This window comes from Hippocampus zosterae, chromosome 12 (assembly GCF_025434085.1).
Source record: "Hippocampus zosterae strain Florida chromosome 12, ASM2543408v3, whole genome shotgun sequence".
NCBI classification, from domain to species: Eukaryota; Metazoa; Chordata; class Actinopteri; order Syngnathiformes; family Syngnathidae; genus Hippocampus; species Hippocampus zosterae.
Window position 1 is genome coordinate 12599103 of NC_067462.1, and position 23980 is coordinate 12623082.

Consider the following 23980-nt stretch of genomic DNA (forward strand, 5'->3'; position numbering starts at 1 on the left):
ATATGGACACGATTACTCAAAGCCTTTTTATTTCTCGCTCAGAATCAATCTTGAACAGAACTGCAACTGATTTTCACTGAAGTTACGTTTTATGTGAGCGACAATGAATACTGGGCAGGAGACAAATGACACGAACATGGAAGTCAATGTGGACCAAGTACAAAGCGGTGCTTTCAAATTACATTCCATTTGTTTAAAACAACATTTTTGGGATTAGTCTAAAAGGGCGTTTTGTGTCTTGTTTAAAGAGTACCAATAAATTCAAATTGAACACATGCAAGACAAAATAAAAAGTTAATGTACAACTATATAGACAACATAAATGGATGAGATTTTCACGTCGGACAGTGACATAGCTCAAAGCGCCCCCTATAAAATATTTGTGGCTCTTGACAAGTAGTGTTGTGGTCAGTGTGTAATTCTTTGATAAACATGGACTGCGACAGCTTCAAAATCCAGAAAGTCTAAATCTGCCCACAGTCAACGATAAGAAGCTTCTTGGAGGGGACGCCTCCCTTTGTGCCGAGCTCCCCCATGCGTTGCACCACTTCCACGCCCTGTCGAACCCAGCCAAAAGCCACATGCTTGAAGTCCAGGTGTTCGGCCTTTTTCAATGTGATGAAGAACTGGGAATTGTTGGTATCGCGACCGCGGTTGGCCATGGACAGGATGCCTGGACCCGTGTGACGGATGTCGAAGTTCTCATCCTCGAACTTTGCGCCATAGATGGATTTTCCACCTGTACCGTCGCTGTTGGTGATGTCGCCGCCCTATGGGAGCCAGGAAAAACAACGGTATGACCACCCAAAACAGATGAAATCCAGCAGATTGAGATTTTTTTCCCCCCAAATACAATAATCTTACCTCTCCCGCAGGTACTACAACAACTGAATAACGGATTTGGTAAGCTTTTATGCCCAGATATTAATATTTAATTATCTTGGTTATGAATGACAGGTTTAAGAAGCGTTACCCCAAAACGATTGACATTAACCACTGACAGCACCATCATTGTAGTTCTCTTCACCTGACACATGAAGTCTGGGATGACCCTGTGGAAGATGGAGCCCCTCAGCCCAAAGCCTTTCTCGCCTGTACACAGCGCCCTGAAGTTTTCCGCCGTCTTGGGAACAAGGTGAGCGAATAGCTCGACAGTGATAGTGCCAATCGGTTGGCCGTCTGCCTCGACTGCGAGGAACACCTGCGGGTTTGAGTCTCTGGAGTGCTCCTGAATTCTGGACATCGGCATGGGACTGTGTGAAGCATCAATTTGACTGATGTTGCTTTGACATTCGCAGAAAGTCTTCTTGAAGGATGAGGCTATCTCCGGGGTTTTGAATTTCACCGACAGCTGCTCCACGGTACCCTCTGCGCTGTCTGGAAATACAAGACAAGGAAGAGCCGAGCCTTAATTAAAACCACCCCGTTCCTTCACACGTCGTTGCTATACGGCTGTTGTCTTGCCCATTGTTCTTTCAATTGGGCATATCAATAAGTGACACAACCCTGTGTCCTTATGTACCCGAGTAGTCTGTGGCAGTCCATATGAGAGCGTTGGCCGAGGTGCTCATGGGCTGCAGCTCCATTGTCTGGGATATGTTGTGGTTTGCGCAAACCCGGAACACCTGCTCCCTCCTCATGAGGATCCGGTAGAAACGCTTGGTCGGGTGGTAGAGGATCTTGATGTCACCGACGCCGCGCTCCTTCCACTGGCCCAGGTCACGGTCCCATCGGTATAACTTTGCTCGCTCCTTGAACAGGATCTCTTCGTCCTCTTCTCCAGACTTGGTTTCCACCTAACGGGATGGAGTGAAGAAATCGATTTATTTAACAACGCAAAAACCTGCGTGTGTGGCAAAGACTCAATGCAACTTCTGTGAACAACCCATGCTAAACATGGTTACTTCCTCCCTGACATTCCTCCCATTAGACAGCAAATGTAACTACAATACTGTATATCCTTCAATCAATTAATTTCTTTTTACCTTCAATCAATGACTACTTTTCCATTTAGCCAGGCTTTGGCTTCATCTAACATGATCCAGATTGTTTGCACACCTCCGTGAGACGAAATTACCTCTGGTAGTGAAACGATCGGTTCAAAGTGTATGTCAAGATTTTTCGGAGAGTCCTCTTCGTCACTTGCGCCCTCATCATTGTTCTTGTTGGATGACGTAGGAACCAAAGAACCAAATACAGCCGCGCCTGCGTTTGCCCAAGAGAAGTTGGAATCTACACACACACACATGCATGCAACATAGAAAAACAATATATTAAAGTCAGTGTAGATGACGTAGACGAATATAAATTACACAGTCAAACTCACCTTTTGTTCCAAATGCAAAGCCTTCTGTATTTTGTGCCAGATCAGCAAAAGAGAAGCCTTCAATTGCCGTGAAGCCAAAGCTGGGTGTACCTGAAAAGGACGAAAATTCTCATTCACTGCCGCTTCTCAGTTGTGTTTTTTTTTTCTTTTCAACAGGAATGGATGGGTGAGCCTCAGATGCTACATTACACACATCACAAAAAGTTTGGCATATATGTCTTTTCAGGACAAGCCTAAAATGTGAAACTTTGGACCCCAGAACCTCGATGACCTGAGGGCTGCCCTTCAAGCACAGTGGAATGCCATTCCTCAAATGACAATAAATCAACTCGTGAACAGCTCAAGACGTTTCCGTCAAGCTGTAATTGATGCTCAAATTAACGAGTTACTGAGACGGTAACATTTTTTGTTGCAGCATGCCGACCATTGTTAGCTTTTGTTTCAAAGAATTGTTTGAGATGAGGAAATCACCGATGAATCCTTCTACTTAAATGTGCCAACTTTCATGACAAATTACTGTAGCGTGAACTTTTTACATTTTCCATAACTTTCACCTGAAAGCCAATATCCCAAACTTTTTACGAGTAGTCTATCTACTGTATATGATATATACAGAGATAAAAGTGGACCTTTCTGAAAATTCCGGAATATGTACTGTATATATAACGGTAAATACAAACGCACACAGACACGCACACGCACATTTGGCCGATCACACATGAATTAGTTTACACAAAACGCTATTCAAATACTCGACATTCAATGATTAATCTTCCTTTTGTGTGCACACGTTTGCCCTTTGTGGCTTCCGTTCTCGCCGAAATTTCTAAATGTCCGAGATATGGCAAGGCCATGAGAATGCGACGCCACTCAAGCTAAAAATGAATACGAAATTAATTGGTTCTGGAAAAAATTTCTTAAGTACCGGTACACGTTTTTCATGTAAATGACCTAATTAGTTCCAGTTCATATGTGCATCCATTGAACCCTGAGTGAAAAATAAAAATATGATTCCAGAAGTGTTTTAGTTTTGCCAGTGTGAGATGAGAGTTGCTCAACTTGGCATCACAAATCATGTTTCGAGATTCCTGCGAATCCATGTTGTACAAATTCGTCTGACCACTTTTGTTTACTCGACATAGCATGTGTTTAAAACTTTTTTTTTTCAAATCACACGACGTATCACACGACGTACTATCACGACAGTCACACGCTGACTACTAAGGGAACTCAATTTCCCGCAACACTGATTGGACAAGCAATGCAATGTGATCATCCGCAGCCAGTGATGTGGGCGTGTCATAACTGATATGTTGAGTCTTAACCTCCATGGCAGAGGCTCCGTCGAAGTCCGGAGACCGCTTCACCGAACCCAGGTTAAGAACCACTGATCTACACACAAACTCATACGGCACAGGTCCCTCTTAGCCAATAGGATGCCAGGATGATGCTCAGTAATAGCTAATGGAAGAGCAGCTATAAGCATGCTGCATTCAGGAAACTGGGAGCTGCGAATAGCAGGCCAGACTGTATTTTTACCTTTCCTATCTCGAAATGTCTTTCGTAACAAGGGGCAATATTTTCCTGTTGAGACGTTTCGTAACTTGCAAATTCTATATGAAGAGACGTTCGTGAATAGAGGTTTCACTGTACAAGTACAAACCTGTACTTGTAACAGCAGGAGGAACTGCGGAGGGGGCAGCAGTGGTATCTGGTTCTGGCCTCGTTGACAGGTCGATCGGGGAGCTGCTGTTGTTACTGCTTGGAGCTTGTGTCTGCACATTTGCTGGCTGCTCTGACGCGTCATCCTCCGTGCTAGACTTGCAGCTTGGGGCCGGCTCCGTTGTCTGATCTTCAGCAGGGCCACTGGACACCTTTTCAGCCGTATTTAACTGGGCGTCCTACAGTATGCATGAATGGTCATGTCATACAGTTATCACAAGACCACAAGAAAGGTGCAATAAAAATAAACAATAAAAAAAATCCTGTCAACTAATACATTATCACAGATGTTTGACATTTTGCAAGGTGGCTCAATCCAGTTTAAGCTCTGCATATTCAGGTTTCTCTTCACAAATTCAATTGGTTTTTTTTCCCCTTCTATCTGCTCCAAAACTCATCTATTGCAGAATCTGCATATTTTAGGCTTTTTTCTGAAATGTAGCTTCAACGCCAGGCCAATAGTAATTGGTAATGAGGAAGTTTGTGGAAGTGACATCCACTGTTTTTAAGATTTTGTCAGAAAGGAACTGAGTTTAGGTTTTCTTGTTAGCGGCAAGGTGCAGACATTCTTCGCCACAAGTAAGTTTTTAATCTGCTGAGTTCCGTCTATTTTGATGGCTAATGCAAGATGAGTTTGAAATAATATTTCAATGTTTTATATATGCATGTTCATTGAGTATGAGCAGTTTCTAAGCATTTAGGGGTGAGTCAATTTGATGTTTGTGTCAGGGTTTGGTCACCACCCTCTCTGAATAGTGGGGGTTGACTGTATATCAATAACTACTTATTTAGGCTACGTATAGTAAATTAGACCACATACTAACGCCTTCTTTCAACACTTTCAGCCTTTTCCTACCAGTGCCTCTTGGGCCTTTTGGACTTCAGTCTCAAAGTCCTCTGTCTTGTCGGGATCCAGGTCACTGTCAGTGGTGCTCAGGCCACAAAAGAAGGTGGGTGGAAGCTGAAGGCTCTTGGCTTTCTCTTCCTCCTCGGGCGTTGGCTTTTTCTCCCAAACAACCTGGCAGTCAGGTTCTGAATGGACCGAAGGCAAAACGTCAGGGAATTGATGAGTAATAAAATTAGTGACTCTGAATTCCCATACCTTGCCGAGATGCAGTATCTTCTCTTTCAGGAGGATCAGGGTAAAGTTTTCCATTCAGAGATTTCACTGCCGACTCGTAGTCCTCATCTACACAAAAAATGTAAAGATAAAAAGTGAATAGCCTATCACAATACAGTAGCAGCAAGCTACTCTCCTTCAACCGTGTTGGGTCGATCACACAGTTTCCTGGTGAGTACCGTATTTTCACGACTATAAGGCGCCATTAAAAGTCTTAAATTTTCTCCAAAATGGACAGTACGCCTTATGGTGCGGAGCGTCCTTTATATGCGCTGAGTTCCAAAATCTGACTGACTGCCGACACGCTGTTTATATAGAGAAAAGGCGGAAGTGACTGTGAAAGAAGTCGGCCAATCAGGGAAGGGTGGGCGTGTATACATACATATATGGAGAGGGAGAGAGAAAGAGAGAGAGAGAGGGAGAGAGAGGACAGACAAGATAGTCCGCCAATGGTGAAGGGTGGGCGTGTAAGTGGACGCCTCAAGCCAGTACCAACACTTGTATAGAGTGTGGCAATGTGCTTTGTTGCAAAACAACTCCGGTTTTGGTTTCTAAGAACCCCTGAAAATAAATTCGACAAAAAGACACGCACGCCTACGAAGCTCAATTCAAACTTAAAGCCACCGGTTATGCTTTTGGCATGCGTGCCCATCTCACAGCAGCGGTGAAAAAAAAAAAAGTCAAGCAAATGAACTCTGAGCTTGCCGTTATTCCCGGAGGCTTGACTAAAGAACTCCAACCGCTGGACATTGGCATCAACCGGGCGTTCAAAGTAAAGTTGCAAACGGCATGGGAACAATGGATGATCGGTGGCAAACACAACTTTACAAAGAGTGAGAGGCAGCGCTTGGCGAGTTACGCCACAATACGCAACAACGAGAGGGAACGCGGCGTTTTTGATGGATTACGGTACTTGCACAATTGTTCAATTCTTTCTACACACACACGCGCTGCCACCATGTTTCGCTCTGTTCTTTACTTTCAAATGTGGGAAAGCTTCACACGAGAGAAATGTTGACTTTGCTGTTGCTACTCCTTCTTTCCGCTCGGCAATGCGTAGCAACTCACACTAGCATGTGATGCATTCAATGACAACTGAGATGTGCAGTCCTCTGCTTCTGATACAGAGGATGAGGACTTTGATGGATTTCTGGGTGATGATTGATCGAAAAACGTGAGAACATTGTACGATGGCTAAATAAAATACACCCGAACTCAGTTCTGCTTTCGTTGCCTTTTTAAAAACGTGTTTTTATCTTATTTGTATGTCTTGGCATGCTACCGTATGCTTCAAGCTAACGTGTTAGAGTGCGCGCATGCATGCCGTATGTTTAAGCTGGCGTATGTTTTACCACTGTAAAATTGCGGCTATTCGTACGATGCGTCCTGTGTATGTGTAAAATACAGAAATGTCACGCATTAATGAGACTGCGGCCATTAGTACGATGCGTCGAATAGTCGTGAAAATACGGTATCTCATTTGTTCCAAAATGTCAAAGTTAGAAAAGCTTAGCTTCATTATTTTACTTTCAGAAGAAAAAAATGCACTCTCTTTACTAATATCATGTTGTCAGTCCAATCTTCAAATGCTGTTAAATTGAATACACACTACCCACAAAAAGTTAGGGATATTTGGCTTTCAGGGGAGTTTTATGGAAATTGTACAAAGTTCAAACGTGTATTTTGATACTGAACTGAAAGAAAAAAAATCAATTTATACACAGTAATTAAAAAGACAAACAACACCTGACATTTTAAAATGTATTCAAATGTCTTTCCGCCTGATTATAAGAGCTTTTTTTCAACTTCAGCACTGTTGTTCTCAATGAGCCAATCAAAAATGAGACACACTGACCCCGTTTACATTTTGTCTGTGTTCAACTCATGCATGCCGACTACCAATTCAGGCATCATTGTTCAAATCGTGCTGTCCAAACTGAAAGTGCAGCCTCACCATCAGGTTGATCATCAGTGATGTAGCCTGGGTCATTCTGGTAGCAGAAAAAAGTGAGCGGCAGCAGTAATTTCTTGGCTAGAGCAGCTTGTTCAGCGGTGGGTTCCCTGACATACACAATCTGCACCTCTGAGTCCTCATCTGACCCAGCATTGCCGACTCCTGTAACAAATAAACGAACATCGACATTAGTGACTGATATCTAAAGGAAACACATCAGTTTCGATTACCCCCGAGGCGTTAGTTTTGCACACAAAAATATTATGCACAGCAAAAATTAACATGCATCCAAATTGCTAAGACAGGTTATACTGTCTTGTCTATGAATGCCGACTACAATTACAGCGACAACAGTTACATACTGTATATGCATGCCAAGGTGGTTCTAATCACATGACAGGCAAGACTCAAAAGTGTGAAAGACTACACTGCCACATTTGCAGGCATGTTCATTGTGGAGGCCACACTAGAATGGGTGCTGCATTTCACGCTGTTGCCACCTGCACGAAATGTGGAGTGTGAGGTGTTTACAGAGCATGCAGTCCTCCGAGGAAAGCGGCACTCAGCTCACTGTTTTGGCGGCGATGACCAAGTGAAAACTTTCCTTTTGGTGCTATTGCTTGTTGATAAATATTTGAGACTGCTCTAAAATGCTGGCACTGTTTCACCTTCGGGTCACTGTTTTAGGGGGGGAAAAAAAGCCCTTGGAGCCTTGAAATTCTTCACCCCACCATCTCAGAATTGGATGAAACTTGGTATATTTGTTCATTATGATGTCATCTCTCACACTGCTGGTGTGACATACGTACAGTTTTAGATTTGGTGTTGTGGGATCATAATGAAAACAAACATACCATGTTTCGCCCAGTTCTGCGATAGTCGGGTTATTGCCATGGGGTGAATTGATTTGGAAAATATGCCCATGCATTCTAAAAATATAACTGAATTACTGTGTTCTTTCTCTGCATAAAATAGAACTGCATGTTAAAACATTTCAAAATCTCAAGGAACCAAACTTGAGATACATAAAGCATTCGTCAAAATGTCATTCCAATATTATGTTCTATTCGGCCCCACTTCTCTAAACATGGATTCCTATCAGTCTCATCTTAGTTTATTTAAATTAAGCAAACAAATCCATTCATTTTCATCCATCTCAGGGTAATGCCGCAACATCAACCAGATAGTGTTTTACACAATTGGGGCATACAGAACATAATTCTAAGAAAATGTTTGACTTGACTTGCACTTTAAAGGACTAGAAGTATAACACTTCTAAATAGACATGCAGACACGTTATTCATGTTTGACTGTTTTCCACTCGTGCATCTGGGTTATTCCTTTCTAAGTGCATCTACCACCAAGGTAACATCTGAGAAGTGTTAAAAAACACTCATTGGGAGTACCTGGACTTTCAAACCGAGTGCTCGATGTGCTTGTCCAAAAGGCCATCGGATTATCTTTGAAAAGCCTAAAATCCAGTCCTAAAGGATGATTGATTATTGGGTTAAGAGGAACTAAGTGGCCATCAACACTATAAAGGCCGGAATTGTGAAACAATAATGTTACTTGTTTTCATTTGCTCATGGTAGCAATGTATTCCATAGGTATTTTCTACCCAAGTAAGTACATGATCAATTAAATGTGGGTTTGTTTGTTTTTTCGAGGGGTGGCTGTGAAGGAACTCAATTTTTCTGATCAGAACATATGATAAACATTGTGTAAATTATGCTTACCTTTTTGTGGAATTTTGAAGGCAGGTGGTGCAGATGATCCCCTGTTAGGATGTGAAGAATCTTTGACTTTCAAACTGGCTTCGCAGTCACCACTATCAGAGTTTGATTTTGGACTGCCAAATATCTTTTGAAGACTGTCAGAGCCAAACACAAACTTCGGGGGTGACATCACCGACTTGGCGGGGTTGACTGGAGTTTGAGAACCGGATGTTTTCTTATCAATGAAGAGCTCAGTGCGTTCCTTTGTGGTGTCCTCCAAAATAGCAATTGCTGCCTTCCCACACACAGTTTTTGAAGAGTCTCCACTGTCCTGAGAAACGATGGATGCCACTGGGGTCATAAGTTCCAGTTTCTCCTGAGCAATCTTGGCCTCATCAAAAACCTGCTTAAACGTGTTTGCCGTTTCTTGTAATTTGAATCTCACAGCCAACTGCTCCACTTTACCCTCTCCTTCTTCAGCAAAGTCCAGTGCACTCCACACCCACGCCTTCTCCGCACCCTTCATCGGTTCTAGTTTCATGGCTGCCGTGATCCACTGGTTAGCACAGATCTTAAGCACCTGGTCTCGCCTCATAATCAGCCTTACCCGTTTTGTGTTATAGTTTTGTAAGATTTTGAGATCTCCGATACCTCTCTCCTTCCACTGACTCGCTTCTTTATCGTAACGGTAAAGTTTGGCTCTGTGACTAAAGATGACCTGTTCATCTTCTTCACCTGTGGAAATTTCAACTAGGTCAGGCAAGGGAACCACAGGTTCAAAGTACAGACCATCTCGGTCCTCATCCTGGGTAACATCTTGCTCATCATCTGTTCCCACGGAGGATCGGCTCTGGTTAAGTTTAGCAGGAGACTTGGAAGGGCTTATGCCAGGTTGGAAGCTAAAGCTGAAACCACCCATGGACTCCCCAAAACGGAAAAGATTCTTTCTTAGTGGACTGCTGGCGAGTGGAGAGGCATAGACCGACGAATCGGCAGTGTCATCCAAAGCCTCTTCTCTTAGGTCATAGTTATCCCACTCTAAAGTAGGGCCAGTGGTTTCACCGTGAGGCTTGATTAGAAGATTTGACATTGACTTGACATTCGCGGATGGCAGCTGGCCGTCATCATCGTTGATCTTTGTTTTGTCGTCTGTCAAAAAAGATTTCAGGTCTTTCAAGCCAGACTTCATTTCTTCCGCTTTCTGAATCAGATGTGCAGTTCTGCCTGTGTCTACCAATTTGTGTGGGGTTTGCAAGGGGATGTCCAACAGGAGTCGCTGGCATTCCTCAAACTTCGCCTTGAATTCCTCAGCGAGTTCTGGACTTTTAAACTTGGCAGCCAGTTGTTCAGGCTTGGCATCACCATCCGAGAAATCATTGGCCATCCAGATCCATGCTTTATCTGAGCCTGCGAGAGGCTTAAGATTCATGGTGGTAGTGATCCAGTGGTTGGCGCACACTTTCAGAACTTGCTCTCTTCTCATCAAAACCCGAAGTCTGCCATTGGAGCCGTTTTTCAAAAATTTTAAGACTCCCACCCCACGTTCTTTCCACTGACTGGTATTTGCATCAAACCGGAAGAGTTTGACACGCTGGGAATAAAGAACTTGCTCATCCTCCTCCCCTGTGACAAGCTCAACTTTCTCTGGCATTTGAACCACCGGTTCAAACTGGATATCGTCGTTTTCTTCAGTTTTATACATGTCGTCTTCTCCCTGTTCATTTGTGGTGTTCATCTTGGTGGGTGTTGATGAGAACAATTGTTCACCAGCACCAAAGAAACCTCTGAAACTGGGGTCCTTTTGCCCAAACTGGAAGTCTCCTCCGGATGACTTTGCCAGGTCTGCAAAACTAAAAGCATTAGTTTTACCTGATATTAATGGATTTGTGTCAAACTCTTGATTGACCTTTGGTGGAGTAAAATCATTTTCTTTCACCTTGTGTTTATCAGCTATACTTTTAAGAAAACTGGAGGCTGAACCTGAACCCATCTGATCACATGGGGTGGACTTTTCGGTTTCATCTTTTTCAGTACTTGGAATTCCAAATGTAAAGCCACTTCCAGGTATGGGCATTGAGAAAGAGAACCCAGAAGAACTTGTGGTCTTAGGAGCAGACTGGGAAGCTTCAAAATTGAAAGCAGCAGCAGTTGAGGTTTCAACTTTGTTTTGCCCAAACTGAAATGAACTGGCAGCTCCAGAAGATGCTGTGAAGCTCGTTCTGGTCGTCTGGGGTGACGTTTTGATTCCGAAGTTGAAGGTAAAGGGGGAAGCTGAAGCTGATGTATTGGTTCCACTTGTACTTTTCGCGTTGGGATTTGGTGTTGAACAGGCAACACATTTACTGCTAGTGGATTCATTTCTTACTAAACAGGTGTCACAGTCCCACTGACAGTCCTTCTTAGAAAATATGGCTTGTAAAGTTGATGTGCTCCTTTGCTTGTCATCCTTTGTCAGATCAGCTCCGAAACCTGAAAATGGTGCCGTTGATAGATGTGGAACCATGGGAGCAGGCTCTTTTGAATCATTGCTGTGCTTGGGATTTGAACAGCTTACACAATTCTCTGCATCCTTTTTATTTTTTACCCAACAGACAGCACACTCCCACTGACCTGGTTCCTTTGTAAATTGGGTGCCAAACCCAGAACTCAACATGGACTCTGAGTTCTTGCTTGCAGACGCACTTTGTTTCTCAATTGTGTCGGCAGGTTTACTTGAATTCATGCCAAATGTAAAAGACGAGGCGGATGAAGTTCCAGAAGTGCTAAATCCAGGAAAGGTGGGGCCAGAACTGCTGTTTTTTAATTCACTTGTCCCAAACTTGAAAGTATCACTTGTCCCAAACTTGAAAGTAAAGGGAGCGCCTTTTGTTTTATCTTCAGTCTCCTTGTCTGGTGTTGCGGTGGACTTGGGGTTGGCACTTTGACAAGAAACGCACCGCACACTCTCGGGTTTATTTCTCACAAAGCATTCAGTGCAATCCCATTGGCCTTCTTTCATTGCAAACTTTGCCGTCAAGGTTTCCGAAGGGCTAGGAGTTTTCACATGGTCTTCTTTCTTCTCTTGTTGTTCCTCAGTTGATTTCACTACGATGCTCTGTGCTTCGACCATGCTCTGGGCTTCCTCAAACCTACTCTTAAACAGCAATGCCTCATCTATTGTTTTAAAGCGGATGGCTAGTTGTTCAGAATTGGGCTGTTCATCTGCATAATCAATGGCATTCCAGACCCATGATTTATCTGAACCACTATTGGGTTTCAGTTTCATGTCAGTGGTTATGTAGTGATTAGCACAGACCTTCAGCACTTGCTCCCGTCTCATTAATATTCGAATCTTCGCCGTGGTGATATGTTTCAATATTTTAACATTGCCAATGCCTCGTTCCTTCCACTCTTTTGTCTCCATGTCAAATCTAAACAGCTTTGCTCGATTGCAAAACAACTCCTCCTCGTCTTCCTCGCCTGTTCTCACATCAACCTTATCAGGAAGTGGTACAATGGGTTCAAAGTGAGGACCGTCATCATCATCATCCTCCTCTCCAGCACGAGTGCTATCATTGTCACTATCGGCTGCATTTTCATCTTCAGGTACGGACTTGGCATTACCAAAGACTGGCTGCGCAACTTCCCCAAATTTGAATGGCTGATCTACTTTACCAAACAGGCACATGGGGCCTGTGCTTTGTGCTGTATTAGCAAATGAGAACCCGGAAGAATTTTTATTGCTAAAGGTGAAAATGCTAGCTTGGCCCGATGGCTGCTCTTGAGCAGGAGCCTTCTCTGGCAAAGGATCTGTCTTACTGGGGATGTCAGATGTAAGAAGACCGAGCAAACTTTCACTGTGCTTTGCTTTGGATGCTGAGAAAGTGAAATCGCCATCATTGGATTTAAAGTTAGAGTTGAATTTAAAGGCAGGCGATGGTGTTGACTGCGAAATTACGCTTGTTCCAAAACTCGGGACTTTGGGTACTTCAGCAGGTGCCTCCTGACTAAAGGAAAGCTTCCCGAAATCCATAGGCTTCCCCTCAATGTTCTTTGGTGGCTGAGAAGGAATCACAGGCGGTTTAGTGAAATAACCAGGTTCAGGTAAAGGAGGATTGGTGGTTTGGTGAGTTGCACTCTGTCCATAATAATCTTCGCTATACGGTGATAGGAGGCCAGTTGCCGGCGATTCAAACCGCAGCGGGGGAGCGAAGGTCTGTTCTTGAGGAGGGTAGACACAAGCAGGGGCGGTTTGCATTGGAGGGGTGTGGGTCGGCGGTTGATAGGCAAACATATGCTGCTGAGGTGGCATACGGTTCATACCATACATTGGGCCCTGTATAAAATGAGTGAAAATCATTTTCAGCATGATGAGATTTTCCATGCGAACAAGGGACACAATGCTTAGTTTACCTTTGTGGGGGTTACATTTGTAGCTGTGCGCAGGAGATATTGAGAGTTATATGCTGGAGACTGATTGTAGTACGCAGGGGGACCTGTAGTGGAAACTTGACCCCAATGCACAAAGATGAAGAATGTATCATCAATCAACTAGCTCCCTGTTGTTGTTATCAATAACCAATCATAAGTACCATTAAAAAAAAGTTTTTTGTGTTCCAAATAGTACACTGACCTGTCAAGGGGGCCCCATGGTAGGACTGCACAGGAGTAAAAGACTCTTGCAGGCCTTCAGCACCATAGCTCTCAGCATACATTTTGTGATGAGGAGAGCTCATGTTTGCTGAAGAGTTGTGTCTCAGGTCATGGACCTCGTTCTGAAACAAATAAAGGCCTTGTGACTTCATTGGATGCATCTCGGGCTCCCCCTTCCATTACTTCTTTGAATACTGTGCAACAAAAGAATTATTAGGCCCTCGACTAGACATCTCCCTCGGTCTCTAATACATAAGAAGCAAGAGCAGGCCTATGCTTCACCTGTATTAAATGGAAAATACATGAGGATGAAAAATTTAAAAAAGTAAATAATGTAAATTAAATTCATTAGTGCTGCAAATGTTATGATTCATAAACTGACCTTAAGGGCTTCAACTTGCTGACACAACATTTGGAGGAGACTTTTCTGGTCCTCCACCCAGTGAGGTGGTGTCTTTGGAGAAATCTGGAAGAGAAAGTCAATTATAGTACAATATTTAATCACAAAGCAATTTCAGATGGTGAGCTAGTCATAAGTTAGTAAGTAACCGGTGCCCACCAGGTGTCGTTTGGAAGGAGAAACAAGGGTTTTGCTCGGCGACGGACTGGAAAACTTCACGTGAGATATGGTGGCACTTGAATGGGCTGGTCCCTGAAAACCATTATTCTTCTGTTCTTCGTCATCCTCTCCACTCTCGCCAAGTTGCTGGTTCACATCATTTAGAAGGTCCACAATTTCCTCCATGGACACTGGAAGCTGGAATACAATACACATGCAGGGGTTTTAAAGCTATGGAGCTTATAAAGATTCATCCCGCTAAGGAAGAAAAAAAAAAACATTACTTTCTCAACGTCATCCATATTGGCATTGTAGATCTTTAATAGATAAATCCTGAATTTCTTCAGAAAAGTGATGCACCGGTCCTGTGTCTCCTCAACCCCATTACTGGCCTCCTCAGACAGCCGCTGATAGATCTTTCAAACAAAACACGATAGTCATGTAAACAAGAACAGGCATCCGGTAGACGATTATTCACACATCCAAATTAAATGTGAGGGATTCCTATCAGACAATGTTGCAAAATAAATCAGTGGAGTTGAAAGAGTAGACAGACGACTTCATCATGAAAACAGATAAGTACAAAAAATAAAAATATATAAATAAATAAATACATTTGGGTTGTCTCAGAAGTGTAAAAAGGTGTTAGTATAAACTGTATCATTACGGTGTGGTCAAGTATGGTTATGAAATGAATGGACATTAAATTAATGTTTGTTTCATTATCAAAATAAATTCTCTAGAATATTTGGTTATAAAGGCCATGAGTAAAGTCAGACCACCAACCTGAGCCAAATGCCAGACAGATGACATGTTATTGATTGATTCTAATGTGGCAATGGCCTCCTCTGTCTTGCCTTCAATGTCAAGCAGAGTTGCATGTGCTATTTTGGCCTCTTCTTCAAAACCCTTCACAGAGGAGACCTGGGCAGGAGATAAGTTGCATGCGTTTGATTATGGCTCTTTTGGTTCACTGGGTTTCAGTAAGAACAAAATACAAATAAACGCAGAGGACCTGGAGTACTAACCCGAATATCTTTGGATGCAAAATGTATGTAGAGGGGGTCAAGAGGTTCTGGTATACTTCGTCTGTTTTTGATCTTGTCCAACAGTGGAAGTACAACTTTCCAGTAGTGGACACTGCGGCTGATGTACTCCTTCTGGTCATAGTATGAGTTAACGCCATCACCCTTTCATTTTACCCAAAAAAACCAAAACAAAACAAAAAAAAAACACTAAAATGAACAGATGAGCACACCTCGACCAAATGTTCTACAAATACATACATATAATCAAACGGGTACATATACATTTACGTACCGTTTGACTGAGGCACTGAGCCCAGTATATAGCCAGTGCTGGATGTAGCCCATGTTTCTCTCCGGCTCTCAATGTGTTCAGTCCATGTTGTACTATCATTCGCAATTTCGCTGACATGCCAGGACTTACATAAAAGAAAGGCATGTGTATTAACAAAAACAAAACAATGTTATTTTATATATATATTAAATTGCATAGGGTATTTTGGGGAAAGGGGTGGGGGATTAGGTCAACAAAGAGATTAACATTGTATTGTTTTAGCTGGCTAAAGCAGTTAAAACAAGCTAGTGTATAAATTGAACAGTATGAAGTAAGTGAGGTAGGGAGAGACTCACGCTGCTCGTTTGTGGATCAGACTATAGATGGCATCCCACCACTCCCTCTGTCTCTCTGTGGTCAGGAGGCGAAGGACGGAAAGAGGGAGGCAGCGAGGCTCGTAGAGCTGTTGTTGCTGCTGGTTTATTCCACGATTTAACTTTGCAGTCTCTTGTAGCTGACAATGGCTGCAGAACACCACACCATGTAGAAATACCTGCAAGACAAAAAAACAGAATTAACCACTGACTTTGTTAAAGACGCTACTATGGTATAGAATGGCGCAATTGAGTGTCAAACATGTGCGTTTGTTTTATAGACTTGAGATGTGAAATATGCAGGGACTGCTTCCACCGACCTCTAAATCCAGAAGGCAGATGGACTCTGGTGCATTTGTGTCCAGTTTGGAAGTTTCGAGGTTAAGTCTGGGGAAAAGTTGCTGTAGCCAGGTCCTCAAGGATGGTCTTTGGCCTAAAAGGGCCCACTGCAAACCTAACCAGCTCAAATGTTGCAAGTCTCCGCAATATAAAAGGATAGAACCTACAGAGGAAGCATACAATTTATTGCAATTGATTTTGTATTGGATTTTTCATCAAAGGAATTTGTTTTGCTGATAAAATCCGCTAGTGTAATTGAGCTGCTATGAAGGTCTTTGCACACTAACTGAGGGTTTAACTTTTGAGAAATACCTCACCCATGATTCCCCAATAGAAAACATGCAACTAAATGCAATTATTTCAAGATTACAGTTATTATATCAATAGTATAATGAAGCTTCAAGATGCTTCATGAACCAAGTTGTTGTATTTGACTCCTGTAGATTGCACCGTTGGTTTAAAGAAAGGGGTTAAGGAAATGGGTAGTCTGCGTGCTTTCAGCCCTACTTGAAAAAGTGCGCCATCGAGGAGTCAAAAAAAATACAACTGGCTCATAAAGCATCTTGACGCCTTATTTTCCCCATCACTAATCGATACCGTTCACAAAGCCAAATGTTTCAGTTAATATTTGCCATCAGTCTCTGTAGTTCTGCACCTGCATCCCACTTGGCTAGCTGGGAAATTTCTGGAACTTGTGCTCGAATGGACCGGATGTCATCATTAGCAATGAAAGAGGAGCCAGTAGAGGCCTGCGGTCCCAACAATAGTTCAACAAGAGAGTCTTGACCGCTACGGTTGCCAAATGCCTCCACCACCTGCGCACATGCACACACAAAAAACATTTCAAAAAAGGTCAACAAACAAGGCGGTCACGGGGCATGATAAACATCAGCAGCACAAACTTTGTATAGTACACTGACACTGGGTACACACATGTCAACAAAAATCATGCATACCTCTCTGATCAAGCTGCACGGATCAGCGTTAAGATTGAGTAGCATATGGCCAGCTTGACTCTGCCTGTCGTTAGCCAGCAGCTCAAGAAGATGCGGGGTAGATTGATCCCTTTTGGTCATCTTTGGCTTGGGAATCTTGTGAGTAAAAAAAAATAAAAATAAAAAACTAAAACCAACCGTGCCACCATATCGCTTACATATCTAAAAGAATAAAGTAAAATGAAGTCGGAAGCACGCTCTGAGATTTTCACGGGACTTTTTTCAGTTTGATTTTGAAACGCTCTACTGTATTTTAGTACACCTTGGGTCTTGCCGAATACGAGGTGTCAGTGTTTCAGATAGTAATTGCTTAATCACACAGTTTGAGTCTCAACCAGCAATATACATGTGTTTTTTTGATAGTAGTACCCAACAGTATAATTCCACAAAAAAATAGCGCAGTTTTCGTTCCCAAAATGTGAAACTCAGTGAATGGGAGCAAGCTGGGTGGAAAGTTGTCCTTTAGAAAGCAAATAGTGCTGGTGAGGTTAGGTTGCCGTCAGCGTGGCATTGGACATATGCAGATTTCAATCATTTATTTCATTAATACCGGAAGAGTGAAGCCTTATGTTCATTCCACCTTTTGTGTGCACACTAACAGGCGGACAGAGAATTAGGAGCAATTTATTGGTAAACCGTTTCAGCCCATTTTGACAACTTGGAATTGAGATTCAATATTTCAGACAGCAGCTTCATGGGCATTACTCTGCAATCATTATTTTGTGTTTCACCAGGTACAGGTAATTCCATTCTCTTCATTGTATGTACAACATTCGTATCAAGGGCTCAGTACCTGCAGGGCCAGCAAATAGCAGAGCGCCACCAGGTCGATGACTGCCCGCCATGTCTGTAGGCGTTCCTGTGCCAGCTTCAAGAGCAGTGTGCCAGCATGCAGGTACAGGTGAGCTCGCATCTCCACAAACACCTCGCAAAGGTCATCTGTGTGCCGGCTTGCCACACTGCTCAGCTTCTGCATAGTGCAGTCAAAACTGTGTGCATGTAGGAAGATGGCAAAAATATTAAACTTGGACACAAGGGAGTTTCAAAAGGGTTGGAAATTGTCAGCTATTGTGCTCGAATGGCACAGTGAGAAGAATCAATTCCTTTAAACCACTTCACACAACATGTTCAAGTTGAAACCCTCGTCTTGGTAAAAAAAAAAATGGGCTTCTTGCACAACTTTTACCGGCAACTGCAATTTTACTTCCACCTCACACACTGGCTTACCACTTGAGAGCGTCAAGGCAGGACTGCACAGCACTTCCAGAGAGTGTGATTCTCACAAGGTTGCAGTGGGCCAAGAGCAGCTCACTCTGAAGACGTCGCCACATCTTGTCATTGCTGGACACACTGGGCTGAGTCAGGTAATCCTGAAAATAGTTGGCCCAAATTGATTTTGATCAATCAGCAATGGGTATTAAAAACACACAAGTTTGGACAGAATGTTCTTGTTCACGTTGAGGCTTCCAAAATTCAACTCTATACGGGCAAACTTTTTTGTGCTGTCTTCCATCAGTTCTTTGAAGCGAACATTCATTCTGTTTCTTACGCGCGCTCTTACTGCAGTAACACAAACATTCACAGAACTGTTGCGCATGGCTACTACTTCACTATGTGCATGAAACGAACGTGGTGTGGCTCTCCACCTTATTTCAGCGCAGAGCAGTTCTCATGTTCATTGACTCTTCACATTGTCTGTCAAAACAGGGACAACAATCTATATATCCGAGTCTATGGACCACATCTCACTTGTCCACCGAGGAAAAGTTATTTCACGAATTCCGTTATCGTATTATCACCAAGCCCTGAAAAACATTCTGTCAGACCGTCAGAGTCGCATCGCAGCACAGCAAGGCTGAGTTGCCCAGCGTGCTGCAGCCGAGATAAACTGAAAAATCCCACAATGTATAAAGCAGTTGAAAAGCTACAGCTTTGACACAAAGTCCCATAGACACACCAAGAACTACATCCCATTGCAATTTTACCAAATCCTCCATTTGTGGCCATACTGACCTGAAGCGTCTGCACCACCACAGTGTACCAGTCCAGACTGTGGCGCAGCAAGCTCTTCCTCTCAGTGGCCAAGCAGTGCTTAACAGCCTCCTCCAGTCGACCGTCCTGACAAAAGAGCTGGACCAGCTTCACGTTGACATGCGCATCTCCAGGTCGTGCTGCCAGCTCAGCCTGAAGGAGGTCAAATAGTCGGTTCCAGCCCTGCTGACCTTGACGACTCAACAGACGCTCCTTCACAAGTGCAAAGGGAGGGGAAAGCGGTCCGTGTGAGATACTCTTCCAATGTCACATGACAATAAGCATACTTTGACTTTGGTGTGATATTTGGCATGAACTGTGTACCGCTGCTGTATCTGTTGGGGTGTTTTGGGGACACTTTGATAAGATTTTAAATATATTGCATAACTTTAGTTGCATAGTTCGGTAAAACCTATTCTCTGAGAAGAAAAAGAGCCTCACCTTCAGGTTAAAGACTGCTGGGTTCCCCGGCAATAACTTGGCAGCCTTGTCCACCCAAAACTCGGCTCTGCTGTGACTGTCCTCTTTGGTGACCAGCAACTCAGCCACCTTCAGCACCAAGTCTCTCTGGACTGGGTTCAAGTCCACAGAGCGCTGCATACACAGAACAAAGAACGTTTAAGCACTTAGTGACTGGGTAAATTTACAAGTTATTTTACCGGAACTCCTACTTAAATGATTTATTTGACAAGATAACACATTTTTTAAAAATGGAACATTCTTCAATTAAAGTCAGTCAAAGTTCATATTGGGTAGCAAGAAACCAACATGGCCGCATTACCTTGTAACATCCTACGGCCTTGTTGACATCTCCCTCTCGCTCATAGAGCTGTCCGAGGAATTTGTGTGCTTTGGGATCCCTCTCTTGGACTTTTAGATACTCTGATACATGTCTAAGAATACCAAAAAAAAAAAACAAAACAAAAACAACAACATTCAATATGTTTAGGATAGCTCTGCATCATTCAGAGGGTTTTTTCCTCCTCATGCTTACCTTTTAGCCATTTCGTACTCCTTTGCTTCAAAGTATAGTTTAGCAAATAAAAATCCTTTGACAGGCCTCTGTAAATGACAAGCATGCAAACAGATCTTGGATTCAGCAACAACATTTCATCTGAAAAATCTTTTCACTTTGATAGTTAAGCTACAATTGGTAGCTACAATTTCTCCATTGTGAGACAAAGGTTACAAGAGATACAATATAGCAGCTAGGACACGATATCAAACAAGTAATGCACAGACCTCCAATAACAATTGCAGTGGTTAAGTTACCAATTACCGGTACTCTTCTATTCCATAAACGCATGTTTAAAAACAAATATCATGCTAAAATAAGGGTGTATGTCTTGCAATGTGGTGAGCACACAGAATAAATAATAGAATTAATGCCCAGTCGGTCATTCCAGAGTTTGGGAGCAGCGACTGAATCATATGCCACAGATATTTGCACTTATGTTTAATGTGGCGGCACGGTGACCGACTGTTTTTTCTCCAGTTTCCTCCCACTATCCAAAACTCCAGGCTCCAGTATGCACACTTACTCTCGTGAAAGTGGCTCAGATAATGGATGGATACACACGAATAGAATGAGGGAAAATTAATTTTGATTTGTGTGTTCCTTTAACCGAAATGCATTTTTTCCTTTCTGAATTCTGATTGTAATTTCCCCATTGCAGGACAAATAAAGGATATCTTATCTGATGTTTTTGGAATGTGGGTGGAAACCAGAGTACACCGAGAGAAGCCGCATAAGCACAGGTAGAACAAGTAAATTCCACAACAAACACACACACACACATAAAATGATGCAAATTAAAACACATAAATGAAATATTCACGCTGTAACTATCTGTTGTGTCAGAAAATGTGAGTACAATGACTTGTTTCTTGTTCCAACTGTCGTAACACGTGTAATAGCAAAACCTGAGCAAGCACTCATATTTGCTGAGCAGTACGTTTTATATTTAATATAATTTTGGTGGAATGTATTGTTTTTGATCTATTACACAATGCGTATATTCCGTTTTATTCTGGAATGTCATCCAAGTAAATGCTGTGATATATTGCTTTGGAATCAGCATAAGAATTTGTATTAGAATTAATGGCCAATTTATTCACTCCATTTTGAACTGCACCCAAACAATCAGATTTGATTCGATTGAGCAATGATGGTGATTATTATTTTTTACTCATGCCAATATTGAAATCATGAAAATAAAATACAGTAAATGAATAAAAAATATCATAATAATAATTAAATGATGTGAAGGAAAACTGTAAATAGTACTGCGATTTATCCATTTTGTGTTCATATTGCATTTAATTGAAAGATGTTTGTTTTTTTCGCTTTCTTCTTTCTACATACATTCTTGCTGCTGGAGGCTGTAAATTTCCCCAGTGTGGGACGAATAAAGGATATCTTATCTTAAATATTCCCACCCCCGGAATTCTATGGAAAGGAATATCCTTCACCCGGAATAAAAACCTACGCATTAACATTTCGACTACGATATTACGTGTTACCGAAAGTTGCGCAAGTGGAAATTCCACTATCCGTAACCCGGATGGAGGTGTAATGCCGCGGGAGCTTAAATACACGCAACGCCCACCTGATTGAGATGACGCTGAAACAAGTTTTCACTTCGCATTTTTCGATCATCAGATTCTAAACGACGATGTGTAAGTGAGTTTTTATTGCCGTGCGTTTTACTGTAATTGTGAATGATTTTAACTTTATTCACTTACGTCCTGGAGAACGCGGCACTATCTTAAAAGCAGCACCCGCTCGACATGACCGAAGAAACATGTTCGGTTCGCCGTTTTCAGTCATCAGATTCGAAACGAAGACATTTAAGCAACTTTTTATTGCCGTGCGTTTTACTGTAATCGCGAAAGATTTTAACCTTATTCACTTACGCGGTGTAGATTATCGCATCGAAACGTAGAAGAACTGTAACGACTGGAGCGGAGCGAGTGAAATGCATCAGTTTGAGCAGGCTGGACACAAAGTTAAAAAGATCCAGCAGACACTTGGAGTCGGAAATTTACGAAACTTTAAAAACAAGGCATCGATTCAACTCCTGATGACAAGCCACCATCCAGCAAGGAAGCAATGCAAATGGCAACAAAAATCCTTCAGTATGCACAAGAATTACCAGACATCAGTGATCAACGGGACAGTTACTTGCAACTAGCAAGAAAACTGTATGACACACAGGCAAACATTGTCATAAACCAAAGAATGCATCCAACAAAACAATCCAAAATACACGTTTTTCCCCCCCAAGACAGAATAAATAAACATGAAAATACTGTATGCATTTTATTGTTGTGATTTTTTGGGATACACATGTATTGCAGTTTTTGGTTATATAAACAGTTTTTGGACAGTATATTTTTGTAGTTTATTGATTGTGTTGTTACACATGCATTTTGTCAACATACTTGCAGGTTCATAAAGGACATGTACCATGCTCATTTCCCAAATGAGGATTTTCTGTTATCAGGACAAATTGGACAGCGCAAACACGAGTCCGTACTAGAGAATATTTACTTTACACATATTCAAACTGATTATTTCAATGACATTCATATTAACTTTTTTTCCTTTATCATTTCGTTACACACCTTGTAGTTAACAGGACAGTGTGTGGGTGGGGGATGTCGAAATCACATAGATCCGATGAAAACATAGTATAAAAATGCAGGAAACAGATTTCAGGAGGCGTATTGCAGTGTTATGTGTATAAATGTTTCTCCACTTATAAATAGGTTTCAGTTTCATTATTCTGCTTCTTTCATGGTGACTGATTACTTCGTAAAATGTCACCGAATGCACATCAAGGTGATATCGACCCCTTACTTATCATTCAGACTACAAATACGCTCTACCTGGGCATACGTGATCAGAGCGACCCATGTTGAATTGTTTTCGTGGGTCGAGACAAGCTAGCTAGCAGTGCTCAGTAGCCTAGCTTCCATGGCCAGTCCACGCCGCGCGCTTTCTCTGCAGTTTTAGAGGAGGGCACGGCTATCGTCATCATGCCGGTTAGCGAAAACAACTGACTCGCGAGAACCAGCTGGGCTATATCGACCACAATAGTCGGCGTCGATGGAAATCATCGGCAAACTAACGCTAACCTTTTTGAATGACCAATTCGGGCTCGCTGGTTGATTATAGATTCAGGTGAAGCAACAACGTCCGTTAGCAACGCTAACATTAGCCGCCACCGGCTCACTTACCTCTTTGAGTGAGGGAGACGACGTCTGTACGGAGGACACATACCGGTCGACTTCAGTCTTACTTCGCCGCATTTCGCTCAAATAAAGGGCACTAAAGAAGTCGGTAACGTTGCATAGAATGTGATTCGTCAGTAATTACAAATGCGAACATGAAAGGGCGATCACGCCGTCACATAACCCGCTCGTGATATTATTGCGCAGGCTCGACAACGTCAAATTGTAGAGGAATCACGTGGCTCGAATTGGTCTTCTTGTCCAATCCAAACGGAAGCATTCGCGTGACGTACGTGACGCACGTTTAGTTTGGAAAAGGGGCGGGGCTCCAACGTCGTGAGCATGGAATTGAACGCTGCAAATTGTTGACTGTAGAACAACGCGACGTTGAACGACGTTGAAATGACAATTTGGGAATATTTCCTTGCATTTAAGGGCTCCAGAAGATTATGAGCTTTATTTAGATCATTTAGACGGTTTAGGTGCACATCACATTCTTTATATGATTTAACAGAACCTTAAATGGTTCATTTAAGGTTCAATGATTTTGTTGTTTACGATGATACTAGTGCAGCGTGTTATACCGGAGACAAATTCCTTGTGTGTTCTACATACTTGGCCAATAAAGATGATTCTGATTCTGATGCGTGTCAATTAACGTGCGAGGCAATTTACATC

The 23980-nt window shown here is 42.5% G+C and overlaps 1 protein-coding gene across 3 annotated transcripts; it reads right to left on the reverse strand.

Annotated features, from left to right (window-relative positions):
• Nucleotides 1-12: 12 nt before the first annotated feature.
• ranbp2 (RAN binding protein 2) lies at nt 13-23529 on the reverse strand. 3 transcript variants are annotated; one of them, XM_052082064.1, is made up of 29 exons: nt 23309-23529; nt 20061-20128; nt 19848-19959; nt 19508-19660; nt 19049-19279; nt 18263-18405; nt 17829-18024; nt 16997-17131; nt 16696-16855; nt 16022-16203; nt 15684-15880; nt 15349-15472; nt 15057-15188; nt 14815-14952; nt 14313-14444; nt 14029-14226; nt 13852-13935; nt 13450-13591; nt 13230-13324; nt 8859-13152; nt 7123-7284; nt 5151-5237; nt 4905-5080; nt 3990-4227; nt 2327-2416; nt 2078-2232; nt 1523-1796; nt 1028-1377; nt 13-770 (listed from the first exon to the last, which is right to left on the reverse strand). In XM_052082064.1, exons 1-29 carry the CDS (start codon nt 23378-23380, stop codon nt 465-467), a joined length of 8826 nt encoding a protein of 2941 aa, XP_051938024.1. In that variant the 5' UTR covers nt 23381-23529; the 3' UTR covers nt 13-464. The 3 variants fall into 3 exon arrangements, with proteins under 3 accessions (XP_051938024.1, XP_051938023.1, XP_051938022.1); XM_052082063.1 differs by having other exon boundaries at nt 13230-13312; nt 15057-15218; XM_052082062.1 differs by having other exon boundaries at nt 15057-15218.
• Nucleotides 23530-23980: the final 451 nt, after the last annotated feature.

Bases quoted from the DNA above. Each gene is read 5' to 3' on its own strand.
- ranbp2 (XM_052082062.1), bottom strand. From the start codon at position 23,380: ATGCGGCGAAGTAAGACTGAAGTCGACCGGTATGTGTCCTCCGTACAG. The intron at 14,953-15,056 runs GTTAGTACTCCA...TCTCCTGCCCAG, and splicing joins TTGCATCCAAAGATATTCGG to GTCTCCTCTGTGAAGGGTTT. The intron at 14,445-14,814 runs GTTGGTGGTCTG...TTTGTTTGAAAG, and splicing joins CTGTCTGGCATTTGGCTCAG to ATCTATCAGCGGCTGTCTGA.